The 18,000-nt window shown below is 48.7% G+C and overlaps 3 protein-coding genes across 3 annotated transcripts in view; 2 read left to right on the forward strand and 1 right to left on the reverse strand.

Annotated features, from left to right (window-relative positions):
- PHYHD1 (phytanoyl-CoA dioxygenase domain containing 1) overlaps positions 1 to 6,027 on the forward strand; it is a 41,334-nt gene extending 35,307 nt beyond the window's left edge. Inside the window, exons 10-11 of the mRNA XM_015417420.1 lie at positions 1,543 to 1,669; positions 5,747 to 6,027. Of these exons, the coding sequence (XP_015272906.1) occupies positions 1,543 to 1,669; positions 5,747 to 5,798 (179 nt within the window). The 3' untranslated portion in view covers positions 5,799 to 6,027. The remainder of the gene's footprint in view (positions 1 to 1,542; positions 1,670 to 5,746) is intronic.
- Positions 6,028 to 11,012: 4,985 nt separating this feature from the next.
- On the reverse strand, positions 11,013 to 16,335 carry DOLK (dolichol kinase). Its single transcript, XM_015417421.1, has 2 exons — positions 16,262 to 16,335; positions 11,013 to 12,702 (listed from the first exon to the last, which is right to left on the reverse strand). The coding sequence occupies exon 2, from the start codon at positions 12,666 to 12,668 to the stop codon at positions 11,013 to 11,015; it is 1,656 nt and encodes a 551-aa protein (XP_015272907.1). The 5' UTR covers positions 12,669 to 12,702; positions 16,262 to 16,335.
- A 246-nt stretch (positions 16,336 to 16,581) lies between these two features.
- NUP188 (nucleoporin 188kDa) overlaps positions 16,582 to 18,000 on the forward strand; it is a 62,281-nt gene continuing 60,862 nt past the window's right edge. The window contains exon 1 of the mRNA XM_015417422.1: positions 16,582 to 16,619. Coding sequence (XP_015272908.1) covers positions 16,594 to 16,619 — 26 coding nt within the window. The 5' untranslated portion in view covers positions 16,582 to 16,593. The remainder of the gene's footprint in view (positions 16,620 to 18,000) is intronic.

Raw genomic sequence — 18,000 nt, forward strand, 5'->3', positions numbered from 1 at the left:
CCCCCCCCCGGGAAGGGAAGGGGAGGCTTTTGAAGATGCCTTCCCCCCTTTTGCTTCCCCTTCTGACATCACTTCCAGCGATGTCAGGGGGTGTTGCATATGCTAATAAGCTATTATGCTAATAACCTAGTAGCTCATTAGCATACTATATGCTAATGAGCTCATGCGCACAGGTGGCCATCTGTAGAATTAAAATTTTTGCGTGTGTGCAGAACAACGATTTCCACTTCAACCCAACTGCTGTAACACTTCCCTTTAAACGTTTACCCCGAAAATGGCCTCTGTGAGATCCCAAACTCGTCTAAATGCTAAAACTAGGCACTGTTAAAACATTGTTTTTAATAACGTGTTGGCGAACCTCTGCCTATGCGCACACGGCCAACGCTTTTAGAAAAAATGGCGGGTGAAAAGCGGAAGCCTCGGGCAGCTTTCGAGCAGGGAGGGGGTTTAAACCGGAAGTGGCTCAACACTGGAGGAGCAATCAGATGTCAGAAAAGTGCATCTGGAACCGGAGAATCAGGAAAACACCACTTGGGGACCTGGTATCAAAATACTCTGGGTTAAAGCGGTTTTGAGCCGGAAAGTGACGGCTGGGGACAGGAGGCAGATGTTGACTGTGTGATCGCACAGATAAAATCCGTTTCTGAGGCGGGCCGAAAGCGGACTAAACGGCCCGTCTGCTCAGATGATGCTGTCCAATCAGATTGCTCAGAGCAGCCTGACCTGGCTAGCCCAGGCAAGCCGGATCTCGTCAGATCTCGGAAGCGAAGCAGGGCTGACGCTGGCAAGTGCTTGGATGAGGGACCTCCTTGGAATACCAGCAGGCGGGAGGCGGGGGCAGGCTTTATCCAGCCACCTCTCTGAATATTCTCCAGGCCCCCAGTAGGGGTCAGTCACCAGAGGTCGCCATGACTTCCAGGTGCACACACACACACACGGACGCATACACATGATGCACCTATGAAAAATACAGATTGCTCAGAGCAGCCTGTCACTTAAGGCTCTCTGGCTCTGTGAAGAATTAACCCTTCACATACGTTCACTCTGTTTGTACAGCACTTTTAAGAAGTTGCAGTTTGTCACAAGAAGTTTGCAGGGGGACGCTGGGCCCCACTCTCAGCCTAACCTACCTCAGAGGGTTGTTGTGAGGATAAAATGGAGACGAGGAGAACAACGTGAATCACTTCTGGGTCCCCTTTGGGGAGACAGGCAGGCTATAAATGAAGCAAGCAAATAAACATGCAATGGTGGGTGAGGGTAGGTTTGCCAACCTCCGTGCATGGCCTGGGTGTCTCTCAAAATTACAACTGACCTCCAGACTACAGAGAGAAAATGGCTGATTTTGGGGAAGGGGGGGAAGCATATGGCTTTATTCCCTGCTGAGGTCTCTCCCCAGGTTCTACCCCCAAATCTCCAGGAATTTCTCAACCCAGAGTTGGCAATGCCATCAATGGGCCTCCCAGTCACTATTTCTGAGCTTTAGAAGGCCATAGCCACACCCTTTTCTCCAAAGGGCATGACGTGTTTTTTTGTTGCCAACAGGTGGTCTCGTTCTGATCCATGGCGAGGTGGTCCATAAAAGTGAAGCAAACTGCTCAGAAACCTCTCGCCACGTCTATACCTTCCATTTGATGGAGGCCAAGGGCACAATCTGGAGCAAAGAGAACTGGTGAGAGTCAGCATGGTGCCCTGGAAAGGCTGGAGTTCAAATCCCCACTTGGCTAGGATGCTCACTAGCTAGGCTGGTTGCTCTCTCTCAGCCTAACCAGGGTGGTGGGAGGATGAAGTGGGTGGAGGGCAGGGTTCATTTTGTAGAAAAAGAGGTGCAGGAGCTCATTTGCATAACTCTTTTGCATGTGCCACACACCCCTGACAAAGGGCATGCATGCAAGCATGCCTGGGTTCCCTGCCTGATCTTCTCCAGGGAGCAAGAACAATGGGGTCTGGTCTGCAGGCTGTGTTTGCCATAGGGATCTAGAAGCACATGTACAGTTCTCGGGCAAAATGGCTGCAGCCGTTCCTCGAGTGACCTAGATTAGGTTGGGGATCCCAGATAAGGACTAGTTCTTTCGAAACGGTAGAACTTTTTTGGCTGCAGATGGCAGGTAGGAGCTCTCCATATTGAAAAACAATCCCTCCCCATAGAAAACCACCATATTTAGGGTCGCCAGGTCTGGGTTGGGAAATACCTGGAGACTTTGGGCGGGTGGATCCGGGAGAGGGCGGGGTTTGGGGAGGGGAGGGGCCTCAGCATGGTGCAATGCCACGGAGTCCACCCTTCAAAGCAGCCATTTTCTCCAGGGGAGCTGATCTCTGTCAGCTGGAGATCAGTTGTGAAAGCGGGAGATCCTCAGGCCCCACCTGGAGGCTGGCAACCTTAACCATATTACAGGGAAGAATTCAAGCCTAGCCCTCCCCAAAAGATGGTAGGTTTCTAGATGCGGGAACTGTGTTCTGAACGTGAGTTCCCTTGTAACCTGAAGTGGTACAAGTTCAGACTAAACTCTTCAGTGCAAAGCCTGAGAGCCCTGAACCACCTTGCTCCCAGGAGGCCCCAGAAAGCTAAAGGGCTCCCATGAGCCCAAATACAGGGGATCACGGTTCCGCTTAGCAGTTTCGCTTCACACCCAGCTGTTATTGCTGCATCGACCACACTCCCTCATGTCCACAGAAGACAGGGAGAGCCTCACAGAGCTGGTCTCTGCTTTGCGAGGAGAAAGAAGCAGAGAGGAAGGCTTGCCCACCCCCCATCTGCCCTTCACTATAGCACACTGCTATGCAAGTGGGGTTGCCAACCTCCAGGTGGGAGTAGTCAAGAACAAAAACCACCGTGATGTTGTATTATGAAAATATATTTAGGCTTCAGTTCTGGAGTGAATATATTTCTTCATCACAGTATGAAAACTGTCAGGGCTCAGGTAGGGTGTCACCTGACGCTGCCACCACTCTGGTTCCAGGCTCCCTTGAGAAGGCCCAGAGTACCCTACCCAAGACCTTTAGACCTCCCGTTTGGCCGAATAATAGGCGTGAGGACCAGGCAGAGTGAAACAAAGAAAAGGTTTATTTTATAGGAGGTCAAACAACAAGGTGCAGAATAATAACAGTAAGTGGGTGAAAAGAAATCAAATGCCCTAACACGTCTAAATATATACTGTCCCTAGCTCACTATTCCAGGTGACACTACTCACCCTTCCCTCAGGATGAAGGTTTCTTCCTGCAGCAGCCTTTCTTCTGGCTCTGCCCTCTGGAAGAAAGAACAGCTTCTGCTCTGGCACCAGCCCTTTTGTTCCCCAGCCCTCTTCTTCCCTATTGGTCAATTTTGGCTCCAAAACCTCTCAGGGGCTTCTGGGAGTTGTAGGCCCAGCCTCACCTATTGCTAGCCAGGCTCCCTGGGCCTAGTAGGCCTCTGTTGGCACAGCCCAGATCATGACAAAAAAATACTTACGCATAATGTGATGATATTCACTGCAGAACTGATGCCTAAATATATTTTCACAATGCAACATCACGTTCCCTTCATTGGACAGGAGGAGAAGTGGAGATCTTGGAGTCCTTTTATTCTAGTCAGAAGAAGGGTGGGAGGGATGCTGTAAAGCACCATGAGCAGCTTGATCAGAGGAGAGGGGGAACAGGGCAGAAAATTAACATCTGTAGGGAGAGAAAAGCCACTGTTGGATCAGGCCAGTGGCCCATCCAGTCCAACACTCTGTGTCACACAGTGGCCAAAAAACCCAGGTGCCATCAGGAGGTCCACCAGCAGGGCCAGAACTCCAGAAGCCCTCCCACTGTGGGCCCCTCCCCCAGCACCAAAGAATACAGAACATCCCTGCCCCAGACACAGGGGAATTTTACATTACCCAGTTTTACCCGGTTTCAAGCCGGTAATGATCCATTTTGAAGTGAACCGGTATAGGGCTGCCATTTCACACATGGCTTTCCCCTTCCGGTAAAGCGCTGGATCTGAAGCGGTTTGCCATTTCAGACTGCACCGCTTTTTCCCGCTTTCCCCCCGCCTTTTTTCACCCATGCGGGCGATCTCCGGCTTTTTTTTTTTGAACGTTCGCTTTAGAGCGCTATAGCAGTATAACAAAACACTCCATGCATTCCAATGGGATTGATATAATGCTATTCCGTTATAGCGCTATAAAGCAAACGTAAAAAAAAAAGCCAGAGATTGCCCGCACGGGCGAAAAACAGCAGGAAAAAGTGCATCGGAACTGGGAGAGGAAACTGAGGAGTACTTGGAAGCGGTTGACAGGTAAAACGTTTCAGCCCCGTTTCCTAAATGGGACAGAAGCAATTGTGTATGAAATGACAAATATATTCCGGAAGGGAACCAGTTCTCAAATGGTTCTGTCTGAAATGACAGACCAGAAACCGTTTGGGAACCTTTCTTCTTCCGCAATATATCGCCTGTCTGAAATTCCTCAATGTGTTCCATCTAGACCTTGTGGCTAATAGCCCCAGATGGACCTCTGCTCCAGATGTTTCTCCCGTCCTGAAGATGTCTATGCTTGTAGCTGCCACTACTTCCTGCGGCAGTGAATTCCACTTGTTAATTACTTTTTGGCGAAGAAGGACTTCCTTTGATCTGTCCTGTCCCTATTCAGCCTCGGGGGTTCCATTGTTCTGAACCTGTGAATTAACTCAGGCTCAGCAATCTCACATTGTAATTCCCCCTTGAAATTTCTTTGAGGACTGCCACTCTTAGCAATGGAATGGTCAACAATGGAATGGAAAACCCACTGGGTTTTAATGTATTGTGGTTTTCAATTTCAGATTTATGTCCATTTATACTTTTGCATAGGGACTGAGCTGTTTGTCCTAGGCAGAGAGTGGAAGGGTGTTGCTGACATTTGATGGCATGTATAACGTTAGAAGACGAACGAGTGAATGAACCTGAGACAGAACAAAGTTTGAGGCCAGTCGCACCTTTAAGACCAACAAAGGTTTATTCAAGGTATAAGCTTTCATGTGCATGCACACTTCTGAAGAAAGCTTATACCTTGAATAAAAGTTTGATGGTCTTAAAAGGTGCCACTGGACTCAAAACTTTGTTCTGCTGCTTCACACCAACACGGCTACCCACCTGGACTTGAGATAGTAGCTCTTGGAGGGGAGAGGGGGAAACCTGTGTTATGGCAAGGAGGTGGCACTTGAAAGTGGCCTCTGCTTGTAGCTATGCCACAAGACCGCCCTGAGCCAAACAAAGGATACAGGGAGCATGTACATCTATTATAGGATGTGGGACTCCATCAGGGAATGATCTGAAAGAATGTGAGACAGCCACCCTGCTGAGGCCAAGCAGGTCTGGGAACCCGCGTGTACACTGCCTTGAATGTCATAATAAAGTTGGGATAAACCTGCAAAGACAAAACTCTGAAGTGCTTGCTGGACGAGTGGAGGCAAAGGAGATACCTAGAATAGCCTCTGATGTAAATAAATGTAGAGGAAGGGAGGGGAGAAGCCCAAGCATTCCTTCAGGGCATTGAGGTATGCAAGGTGAAGCACTGCTCTTCTCTTGCTAACAAGATCCGGGAATTCAGAGGCGCTTCCCTGCCTCTTAAATTAAGTCTTCCCTCAACTCATTTAATTGCTTTGAATGTTATAGCCTAGTTTATGAGTACACTGTGTCCCAACAGTGACTCACGAAAGCTCATCCCCTGCCACAAATTTCCTGTCTTTAAGGTGCCACTGGACTCTTGCTCTTTTCTGTCTCTCAACATTTTATTTTTTATTTCTGCAGGCTTCAGCCAACTCTGGAATTGCCTTTTCCATCCCTCTATACACAGAACTAACAAACAATGGGTTGACCAAAGCATGCTTCTGAGGCAATTCCTGGCCATTGTCTCCCTCTTAATTTGTTATTGAAATCTCAGTTTCTGGCACTGTTTTATCTTTTGACTTGAGACGGTTAAAGGAGGAAGACGATTCTCATTGGGCTTTACCTCCACAACTGCAAGTAACAGAGCTCTGCCAAAACTCTCAAGTACACTGACAGTGCTGAATAAACATGAACACTGCTTTCCTGGCAACGTCTCTGCAATTTACCTCTTGCTTGGGAGACTAGAAAAGCCACAGAACAGTGTCAGTGGATGTAGAATACAGATTCCTAAGAATCAGAATCAAGTTGAGTCTCATTTTTGTACAAGAAGAAAGCAAGGTTCTAGGTCTTATGAGTGCAAAGACACCATGACCAGAGAGCGAGTGTTTCAGCAGCAGGAAGATTTGCTGAGTGAGGCAAATGCACAGCAAATATAGTGAAGCAAATATACACAGCAGAGGCCACGGTGGCTCAGAGGTTAAGATGCTGAGCTGCAGACTGGAAGGTCTGTAGCTTGGCAGTTCGAGACCTAAGTGCTCTGGCCCCAGCTCCCACCAACCTAGCAGTCTGAAAGCAAGAAATTGCAAATAGATAAATAGGTACCACTTCGGTGGGAAGGTAATAAGTGTTCCATGCACCTCAACTTTTAGTCATGCCAGCCACATGACCACAGAGAAGTCTTTGGACAGCGCTGACTCTTTGGCTTGGAAATGGAGATGAGCACCGCCCCCCTAGAGTCGGATTTGACTGGCTTTTCAAGCAAGGGAAACCTTTACTTTTAGGCCTTATGAATGCAAAGACACCATGACCGGAAGGGTAGTATTTCAGCAGCAGGAAGATTTGCTGAGTGAGGCAAATACACAGCAAATATAGCGAAGCAAATTTACACAGGCTGCGGTCACACGGAGCATTAAGCACGCTAGAGAGACGGAAGATAGGCGGATTTTCTGGGCACGATCTCACCGCCACATCTGGGAAGATAGAGCTCCCGTGACGAACCCGAGGCTTCCCGCAGAAGATGTGCGGTTAAAAACTAGTACCTCGGAGGTACTAGTTTCTGGTAACCGCGGGGCAAGGGTGGGCGTCTGATCGCATTTCCGGTGGTAGTTCCTGCGCCCGCCCATGCCCCCTTGTATAAAGTTTTTTTCCCCAACTGTCCATGGGATGCGCACGAGCACCCAACGGGGCATGCGCACACTTTGGTGTCCAGACAAAAAAACACCCGTTTTCCGCGCCGCTTCTTTGCTTGATTGTGGTGTGCTCAGCACCTCCCCCCTACCACGGGACCTCCACAGTACGTCTGCTGGCACAACTGCGCGTTATTTTGCCCCGGGGCAAACAGCCACGCTTTCCCCCCCGCATTTTCCTGCCCGTGTGCCCACGGCCACAGCAGAGGGAGATGGTGGATATCCTATTGGAATGGTCCCCTATATAGAAAAATAACAAAAAATCACCATGCAAATATAAAACGAACACAGGTAGCAATTGAGCATAGTACACTTGTTTGGGCAGAGTTCTTACATGGGAGAGTATTACAGAATTGTCTTCTAATCCTGCAGTGTGTGAAATAGTCCAATTCATTCTACCACTGCCATTTCCTACCCCCAACTCTGCTTCAAGTGTAGATCCCACCGAATATTGGTCAGGGGGGTGGGTGTTTCATCGCCTTGTATCTTCTTGCCTCTGGTTTACAACAGCTTAATCAAGGAAGTAAAATCAAATCATTTAAAAAACACTTCAGAACAGATTATACATCATCAGGGGGGAAAATCATGCAAATGACTTCAGGTTACGGAAAGTCCAGAGGTTTACATTTTTATTCCTTTTTCGATTTCGTATAGAGTGCACAGAGACCTGCTTGGAACCTTTTCTTGCAAGTACAATTTGCAGTTCAACCGGGGGGGGGGGGCCGCCCATTACGCTCCCTCCCCAAAACTATGGGGGGGGAAAATGCGGTGAAGTCGCAGCCGGCTTACGGTGACCCCAGAGGGATTTTCAAGGCAAGAGGCCTCCAGAAGTGGTTTGCCATTGCCTGCTTCTGCATAGCAACCCTGGACTTCCTTGCTGGTCTCTTAGCCAAGTACTAACCAAGGCTGACCGTGCTTAGCTTGTAAGATCTGATGAGATCGGGCCATCCAGGTGAGGGCAAAACTACTTTAGGCAGAGTCATTGGTCAATCTGTCTGGGGTGTGTGTGTCCCCCAACCTTTGTAATCCCATGGGCACCTTTGGAATTCTGACACAGTGTCGTGGGTGCATCCACAAAATGGCTGCCGTGGTAGGTGGAGCAATGCATTCCCCCCCCCCCGAGGAAGTCCAAGTGCAGGGCAGACAGGGTTTTTAAAAACATACTGGGAAAGAAGCAATGTTATTTTCATCTGCACAGCCAATCAGAAACTGTGCTGAGCAAGAGCTCCGCCCACTTTCTGAAAATACTTGACAGGTGCCAGATAAGGTGTCAGCAAGCACCATGGTGGTGGGCAGAATTCCCTCCTAATTCCCTCCGGCTCACCCATTTTTGTCTTCGCTCAGGAAGGAGGGCTCCAGAGCAAACTAATGGCTTGCTCACAACTTTAATGGCAGAAGCTCACCAAGTAGAATTTTTGCTCGCAAGACTCCACAGCTTAGAGGGAGAGTTGGTGGTGGGAACCCCTGATCTAGTTCAATAATCTGAAACCTTGATGAGCTACAACTGGACGGGGGGGGGGGCTCCCCCACCCCAACCGGTTCCTGCAAATTTAACTGGAGATGTTGAGGACAGAAGGTGCACCTTCCAGAAAGAACTGGGAATGTATTACCACGAGCTCTGTGGACATTTGAAGATGACTTATAGGGAATCACACAACCGATCCACATTACCTTGCTGGCCACTCTGACAGGGAAGGGCTCTCCAGGGTCTTGGGCAGAAAAGGTCTTTCCTCAACCCTACAGCTGGAGATGCTGGAGACTTTGTGCGTGAAGCATGTGTTCTGCCACAAAGACACGGCTTCTAGGTTGGACCTCATCCACCAAGACCCTTAAGCAAGTGGATCCCTCAGCAGAGATTAATTGTGCCTTGGCTGCTCAAATATCCAGAATGGGGTTTTTTTTTGCACTGTTAATTTAAAACACATTAGTGGACTCTGAAGTCTATTTTTTTTTTTAAATGTAAATCATGCAACACTAGCCCATCCCTGCCCTAGAATTCCTCCCAGAATCTTCTGCAATGCATGGAGGTCCGGTGGGAAACCATGCAAAGGCCACTCAGCAAGAAAAAAAAGATGCGGAAACATACGACGTTGCCACAATTGGTTCTTCTTGCCAATATTCTGACAGGCTGGGGCTCTTCAGGGAGTCTTAAGAGCTCTGGAATCTCTAGTTACAAGATACAAACCAGAACCCATTTCGTGCCTCGAAGCTATGGTTCTGCCTCACTGCCAGTGGGCACAGATTAAGTGTCCTCTCCTTCCCTTGCACGACTCACTGAGACTGAAGACGGCAGTCTTCTACTAACTCCCATTCGTCATGATGTCAGCACCTTAAAAAGCAGAGGTTCATTGCCTAGTAACTGGGTTCTTGGGCAGAATTGAATCATGGTTAAAATCCAAGTTACTTGTGGGGGGGGGGGCTCAATTTGCTAAGGATTTGATGGACAAATTCTGTCTTGCCATGCCATATGGGGTGGGAGATGGAGAGGAAGGGAATGTGCAAACTCTACAGTTAATCGACTTCACAAACTCATGTGTTATGTCCAAAAGCCACTGGCTGCATTCAGATGCCACGACAAACCGCCTGTCCTGTGACAGGAGTGAGCGCTGCTTGTCAGGTTCACACGTTCTGCATGTCACGTGGGATTCAATCTGCAGTGACATGCAAATGCAGGTGAAGATCATTTGCTCCCCAAAAACCGGGATTTTAACCCTGCAGTCTAATCCCAAATCAGGACTCTGGTTTGTGAAGACTAAACAAACTCCAGTTCATGGAGGAGCTTGTGTTTGGGCGTTGTGGTAGACTGGAGTTCCAGCTAACCAGGAAGTACTGAATTGCATTCCATGTGCCAGGGGCCGGGGGGGGGGAAGAGACTGTGAGCATGTTGAACAAGCTGCGATTGTGTCTGTTGCAGATGGAAGAGAGTCATAATGGTGTCTGAATGCGGACACGATTTAGAGGGCAGCTTCTTTATAATAGCACGGAGCCCCCAGTGAGTTTAAGGAAGCCAATGAAACACATGGTGCTGCCTTTCTCTTCTACCTACTGAGGCTTCTTCAGCCACATGCTGAACTGAAGCAGTCAAGGAGGGGTAGTGGCAAAGGCAGCAACCTGGGAAGTATTCTGGGGTCCTCAAGGCCAGCTTGAACGAGTGAGAGAAGTCAACAAGAAAGCAAGGGAAGAAGGATCTTGCAGGAGGGATAAGAAGGAGAATAACGAGGCTCCGGCTGAAAACTTATATCCAAGGTAGAAAGGAAGAGATGTGTAGCCACGTCACAGTAGGTCCAACACAGCTTGGAAGGGAAATGACACTCCCACATGAATCAACATGGGGCCCAACCCCCTATGAAATTATCCAGGGCAAGCCCCAGTGAAATGAAAGAAAACTTGAAGCCATTCAGTTCATCAGGGCTCGTCTCCCGAGATCCTCCCAGGTCTGACCTTTGTCCTCAATTCTGCTACCATTCAGGGCACCCCAAATCCACTCTGGAGCCACCCACCTCCCCTTGCCTTATGGCCACATGCTGCCCTATCGGAAAGAGAAACAAAGGGGAGATTCTTTGCTGTGTGAATTGCTATGTGCAGCTCGCTGGCTTAGAAAGGCTGTCTCTCCTGGTTTAATCCTTATATGCCTCCACAATACATGCATGTAGGCAAACACAGATTTGTGGAGTAACCAGAGGCTGGTGTTGCACGCTGCTGGTATTTCAGGCAGGCAACCTCTCCTTACTCTGATGAAGCGATGTCACTGCAGTCATTTCAAAGCGGAATTTTGAAAGAAAAAACAACAACAATCAACAAAAATAGCAGCATTTTCTATTGGAGTTTTCAACGTTCACTTGATCAAAGAGCAATTCCTTTTTGACATAATTATCCACATCACAGTGATGTCAACCTTTTGGACTGTACCGACTCAACTGAGGCGTCAAAACACAGGCACGGACATACCTTGTTAGTGTCACTATCTATCGAAGGGGAACTGTATTTCCCACCGAAGGGTTCTAAGCCATAAATAGTATCTGGAGGTAGAGGGGCAGGATTAAATTGTCCACTTGGGTAGTGTAAGCTTCCAAAAGTGAAACCAAGCTGATAGAGACCAAAATCCAAGAGTAGCTGGCATTGAGATCCACTGTGCTATCAAAGATCAGGATTATGGCAACAGTGATGATCTGGGCAAAGATGGCCGTCATCGTCCCTTCAAATGTTTTCTTGGTTCCTGGCCACTTAATCTCCCCAACCGTACTACCAAAAATAGAGGCTACTGAATCCCCAACTCCCACGGACAGAACCCCAGAATAGGGCACCAGTGCTCCTGTCCCGGCCAAAGTTCCTTTTGGGGCACATGGTCTCGGGAACAGCCAAACCGGGAGGGACATCCCGAGGAGAAGGTAGATGTGGGTCAAGATCAAGGGCCCGCTATCACGTTCATCCAAAAAGAGAGAGAGCAGGTGTCGAAGCATCTGGCCAAAAGGCTTGATCCTAAAGTATCGGACGTACTCGAGAAGAATCAAGACCGCCAGGCAGACCACAGCTGCCACGTACAGGAGCTGGCGGTCATGGATTAGCCCTGGGACATAAGTAGCCACCACAATGAAGTGAAAATACTTTCTGGTTACAGTCGACGCTTGGTGCTTTTTAGAACCAGACGACCTCTTTGTGTTTTGGTAGAGGACTACGGTGCATGCCGAAATGGCCAGCAGGGTCCAGTAGGTCAGGAGGTAAACTCTCGTCTGGGTTTGAGACAGGAACTGGAAAAGCCAGAACAAGGGGTTCCTTCGGATCAGCCGATACAGCCACGGCATGACCACTCCCAGCCCCAGCACTGCCGTCATCATGTGGAAGAACATGGAAGAGATCCAGGTCCCAGAATCCATGAAGAAAAACAGGGCTGTGAAGAATATCCCCAGGAGGACTATACCCACCACTACCACCAGGAGGAAGAAATCCACAGGATCCCCTCGGCCTTCAATAACATTCAGAGAACGTTTAATGAGCTGGTTGAGGACAAAACTGATGCCCGTAAGGATGAGCAGAGCCTCGCCGGGGGTGAAACAGCGTGGCAGCAGGTACAGCAATATCATGCTGAGGTAGACAAAGATAAGCAGCACTTCCAGAACCTCAATCACTTCAGACACAGACAAAGACTGCTTCAGGGTATATATGATCAAACTGCCGGCAAGGCCAGAAAGGATGCAGGTGTTCGTTGGCATGGGTTTGGTAATGCCGATCGCTATCACAGAGAGGAACAGAGCAATCGCCATGCCAGTGCAGGCCACAACAATCCCAAAACGTTCAAAGTACACAATGCCAGCCATGATGCATCTTTCTTTCATCATAATTCCCAGTAACGGGATGGCCATGCAAGCTGGTAAGAGCCCACTGTTTGCTGTCGTTCGGAACTGGAAGACAGCGCTGCCTTGCTGAAGGAGATGGTCCCATTTGAACTGGACGTAAAAGGCCTGGATAGCGAGGGCAATGGCACACCAGGAGAAGCGGTCCCAGACGGCACCGTGCACACAGAGCACAATTGCAAACACGATTAGAGATTCCACGAGAACCGGTTTGTTTAGCGTGGTGCCGGCCGCTGGCATCATGGAATGCAAGGATCCTGATACTTGTTCCAGCCCAATTCTTTCAAAACAGAGTCTTTTGCTCATCCGTCAAAGCTTCACTTGTATCTTAACACCATTCCTAGAAGTGAAGAACAAAAACAAGGCATTAAAAACATGCTATATCGTAGCTTCTTTGTCTGTACTATGGAAGTGTTAGCTTTGCTTTGAACCACATGCCAGTGCTGTTGTCAACAGCAGTTGTGTGCTCTCAAGTCACAAGCAATTTATGGCAGCCTCTCATGGGGTTTTCAAGGCAAGAGACGTTCAGAGGTTGTTTGCCGCTGCCTGCCTCTGCGTAGGTACCCCATCTTACCTTGATGATCCAAGCAATATCTGTGCTAGATCCTGCTTACCTCCCAAGCTCTGCCAAGATCAGGCTGCTAGAGCTGTCGTTAAACACTCCTTAAGAGTGCCCTGAGACTGTTCTTTCTCCTTTTGGCTTGCTAAGTGGGGACTATGGAGCAGTAATATGTTCAGCTTAAATACAGAAGAAGAAGAAGAGATTGGATTTATACCCCGCCCTTCACTACCCAAAGGTGTCTCAGAGCGGCTTACAAACTCCTTCCTCTTCCCCTCCCCACAGCAGACACCCTGTGAGGTGGGTGGGGCTGAGAGAGCTCTGACAGAAACTGCTCTTTTTTCAAGAACAGCTCTTATCAGAACTACGGCTTGCCCAGGGTCATCCAGCAGCTGCGAGTGGAGGAGTGGGGAATCAAACCCGGTTCTCCCAGATTAGAGTCTGTGCACTTAACCACTACAGCAAACTGGCTCACTACAGGAAATTCAGTAGACTGGAGGGGCCAATTTGGACCATGGAGCAGTGGTAGAACACAGGCTTTGTACAAATGAAGCTGCCTTTTATGGAGATGGATAAATGCCAACTCCAATTGGCAGTGGCTGTTCAGGTCCTCGGACAGAACCTTCCCCACACTGGCTACCAGAGATTCTTTAAGTGGAAAGGCTGAGAGACTGAGCCTGGGGCGTTCTGCAGGCAAAGGGAAGGCTCCACCACTGGGCCAGGAAAAAGATCTCAGGTAGCAAAGGTAGGAAATACCATTTTCTGCCCAGAGTCTGAAGTCTGCTGGCAATGCTGAGCTAGATGGACCAATGGTTTGAAGGCAAAAACAGCTTCATATATTTTTAACTTATTGTATCTGCTGAGGAACAAAATGCAGTTAGCGACATGCAGGGTGGGTTAAGATGTAACCAAATCCAGTTCAGCACAACCACTGTGAGTCTAGGAGGAGCCACAGCCTTACTCATTCAATCCCTCCTTCCTTTCTGCATGTCTCTGTACCATGTCTAATACGCTGGTTCAGATTTCTGTAACCCTAGTACATCGCTTATTAGATGTCTCATCATGTTGACTGTATTAACTTACACGGTGTAATCTACTCTGAATCTCAGTGAGAAAGGTGTGGGTGATAAATATAATAAACTAGGAATAAGGCCCGTTGTGGAAATAAATACAATGAGCTCTAGAAAGAGGCTCTGGGCGGGTGCCCTGGCCTTAGGCACTCAGCGTCAATTTACTGTGGTGACCTCAGCAGGGTATAAACAGAGCTTACCATCTTCTCTAGGGGAACTGATCTCTGCCATCTGAAGAGCAGTTGTAATTCTGAGTTATCTCCAGCCCTCACCTGGAGATTGGCAGCAATGGTTCCCCAGGAGGAAAAGTACAGTCTTTCTCCGCAGTGGAGACCAAAGCAGCTTACATCATTCTCCTCCTCCTTTTGATCTGCACAACAATCCTGTGAGGTATGTAAAGCTGAAAGTATGTGACTGGTCCGAAATCACCCACTCAACTTCCACAGAAAGAACCTGGGTTTGGTAGATCTTGCTCTGAAGTGCTAACTGCTATACCTAGCGTAGCCAACCTGCAGGTGGAGTCTGAAGATCACTGGGTATCACAACTGAACTCCAGACAACAGAGCTCTCCCTCCCTGGAGAAAATAACTGCTTTGGAGGGTGGGCTCTATGGCATTCTATTCAACTGAGTCCTCTCCCCTCCCCAATCTCTGGCTTCTGTAGACTCCACCACAGAATATTCAGGAATTTCCCAACCTGAGCTGGCAACCCTAGCCAGGACTGGCCCCAATGAGCTCCCCACAAAGGCCTGGAAAGGGCTTCCTTCCTTTGCCTTTTTACTGACAGAACCAAGCTTGGTTGCCTAGCAACAGCCATTGAGGGAAAACTTAGTCCCACAGAAGCCAAGCAGGACAAGTGTCTTCATCAGGAGAGACAGCCATTTGGCAGTTTATTCTGTGAGAGAAGAGTGTCCAGGCTGGCAGTGGGCGGGGGGAGAGGAGCAGACCGAGCACCCAGCCAATGGCACGGGAGTATTCTTGAGTGACGGTTGATAGGCCAATAGCTGATGTAGCGTACTGCACAGCCCAGCAAACCGCAGAGGCAGGAGGGACCATATAATCTTCCAGGTTTGTTCAGATGTAGCCCCAAATGACTGAATGAAGCCACTCTACGCAAATGGCAGTTCTAGTTTTCTGTCTGTCACCGCATGGGCTTCTGCTATACTCTCAAGAGTAGCCCTACGAGATAATATGTGTTTTGATATTTCAGTTTTGTAGAGGAAAACAAACTTTGGGCCAATATGTTGTAGCAGATACAGACTACTGGTCTAAAATCCACAAAACTTACTAAGGACTTTGGGGGAAAGTCTGTTTTCCGGTCACCGTACAGGTTCTTGTTCCAGTCTACTGTATATAAATGATTATTAAGATAGCAGAGTTTTAATGCTTTTCTCCCCACCTCAATTCCAAACATTTAGCAAATGTATGTCTACCTCTCCCCTCGTGTATTTGGATAAGATTTTATGCCCCTATATCTGATACACTATTACAGGACCAAATAATATCAATTACTCCACCTTTCATCAGTTCATCTTCCACCATTATTTACTTGACATTTATGTATTATATGTATACATGTGTGTCCTCTGCTGAGTACATAGGACAAGCTAATAAGTCTTTTCAGGGAAGAACGAATGGTGACAACCAGAAACAAGTGAGAGCATTTCACCCTATCAAAACACTCTACTGCTGAAAGTCACTATTCTTCCGCAAAATGAATTTAAACGGAGACTCCAAAAAGAAATCAGAATGTATCAATCAGCTTGATCCTGTCAGTCAGGGGCCTGAACAGAACCGACGTCTTTGTCATCGCGGGTGTAACGTTGCTTAAACATTAGGCAACCACCAATGACAGCTACGGTGAAGGGCTGCAGTCCTTGCATGGCATGCTTCCTTGCATGGCCATGCTTCCTGCGCATCCAAGTGCAAGAGAGACCGCCTCTTCCATCTCATGCCCTCTTAGCCCGCTGTTTATTTCCCCCGTCTCTGCTCTGTCTCTGATGACAAAGGCATCTGACGAAGCAGACTCCCCTGCTGCAACAAGAAGAAGTGACCAGGGACTCGCGAAAGCTCCTCCCCTGCCACAAATTCTGTTAGTCTTTAAGGTGGCTCCTGGTCTCTTGCTCTTTGCTGCTGGCTGCAACGAGTCAGTTAGTGGCGCCCTAAGCTTCCCCTCCCTAATCTATTGTCCTTCCAGCTTCACGAAAATTAACGGCCTTTTATTTTGTATTATAAAACGGAAAAGTACACATAGACAGAATCGCGACCAACCTCTTCCGCCGGCATTCAAAGGCGCCCAGGATTCATGAACTCAACTGGGGGCCGCCATCTTGATGACGCGCGATAACATGGCGTCACGTGGCTATGAGGGAGCGAGCGAATCAGAGGCTTTGGCTCCTCCCTCCCTTCCCTTTCCCGCCCTCTCCTCCTACCAACGGTCAAGAGCCGGGCGCCGCGCGCATCTCTCTCTCCCCTGCAGCGCCTCGGAATCACGTGATCCGGGCGCTCGCTTTCCTCCTTTCGGGTTTCTGGTTCGCATTGAATCTGCGAGGCAGCGGAGCGGGGGGGAGGGAGACAGAGCGTCACGTGACAGTGGAAATAAGATGGCGGATCGCGGGCTGTGCGCGAGGTAGGGGAAAGTGGCGCGCGCGCGCATTTATTTGGCCGGCCGGCCGGGTTTGAGGGGGGAGGGGGCGGAGACGAGGGCCAGCCACCAAAATACCTTGGAGGGGGGCAAGGAGGAGGAAGAGGGAGAAGAGAGCTGGGCTCCGTGGGCGCCTCTGTCACGCTTCTAGTGCTTTCTCACTTCGCCCGAGGAACTCGGAGCGCGGCACGTGGCGGTGCTCCTCCTCCCGCCTTCCCGTTTTATCCTCACAACAGCCCTGTGAGGTAGGCGAGGCTGAGGGAGAATGGCTGGTTCAAGGTCACCTGGCGCCTGTAGACAGCATATAAATATATAGCTGTGTGCCTATTTCACAGAGATGTGCATGTCTCATCTAATAGTACACGTTTCTGTACTGTTATGATACAACCCCGCTGTGGTGTCTTTCTGTAGGTAGCTAAATACAGAGCAACATACACACATGTTTATAGTATCCTCCATCACAGGTGTGAAGCATTATCTTCTTTTGGGACCTTTTGCTCGCAACTTGTGTTCTATCACTGAATGTCTGACACACATACAGGTGCAAAGGGTACCAGTAGCTCAAGTGCCCTCCTACATTGTACTGAAGAGTATGCAGGATGAGAGTAGAGTGTCACCACTTTAAAATAGATTCAGGTGGGTAGCCGTGTTGATGTAGCAAAGTTTGAGTCCAATGGCACCTCTAAGGCCAACAAAATTCTATTCTGGGTATAAACTTTTCTGTGCATGCACGCTTCTTCACATAGATTCAGGTGGGTAGCCGTGTTGGTCTGCAGCAATAGAATAAAATATGTTGTCGAAGGCTTTCACGGCTGAAGTTGTTGTAGATTGTCCGGGCTGTATGGCCATGGTCTTGGCATTGTAGTCCCTGACGTTTCGCCAGCTGCTGTGACTGGCATCCTCAGAGGTGTAACACAGAGAGATGGAGTACTCTGTTAATGTGAGAAAAAAAATGGTAGGTAGGTAATCTATATATCTAATAGCCAGATGTCTAAATCCACACATCGGGGGGAATGTTCCCTCCAAGCCGTGGAGTCCTGTGAGCAAAAATTCTACTTTGTGAGCTACTGGCATTAAAGTTGTGAGCAAGTGATTCTGCTGCTGCATCAATTAGTTTGCTCTGGAGCCCTCCTTCCTGAGCGAAGACAAAAATGTGTGCGCCAGAGGCTAAAAAACTGGGAGCTAGCTCACACTAACTCAGCTTAGAGGGAACACTGATCGGGGGCACCTAGGGGGCAAAGATTTTCCTGCACATTTGGGGCAATCCCCAGATGTGCAGAAAAATCTGAAAAGTTGAAAAAAAATATAGAGGGGATACTAGGCACTGTAGCAGAGCCGTTGCTGGTGGTGGTGGTGGTGCACGGGG

This window comes from Gekko japonicus, unplaced genomic scaffold (assembly GCF_001447785.1).
Source record: "Gekko japonicus isolate JY-2015 unplaced genomic scaffold, Gekko_japonicus_V1.1 scaffold2647, whole genome shotgun sequence".
Lineage (NCBI taxonomy): Eukaryota > Metazoa > Chordata > Lepidosauria > Squamata > Gekkonidae > Gekko > Gekko japonicus.

Excerpts from the sequence above, each read along its gene's own strand:
- DOLK (XM_015417421.1), bottom strand. The coding sequence starts at position 12,668 with ATGAGCAAAAGACTCTGTTTTGAAAGAATTGGGCTGGAACAAGTATCA.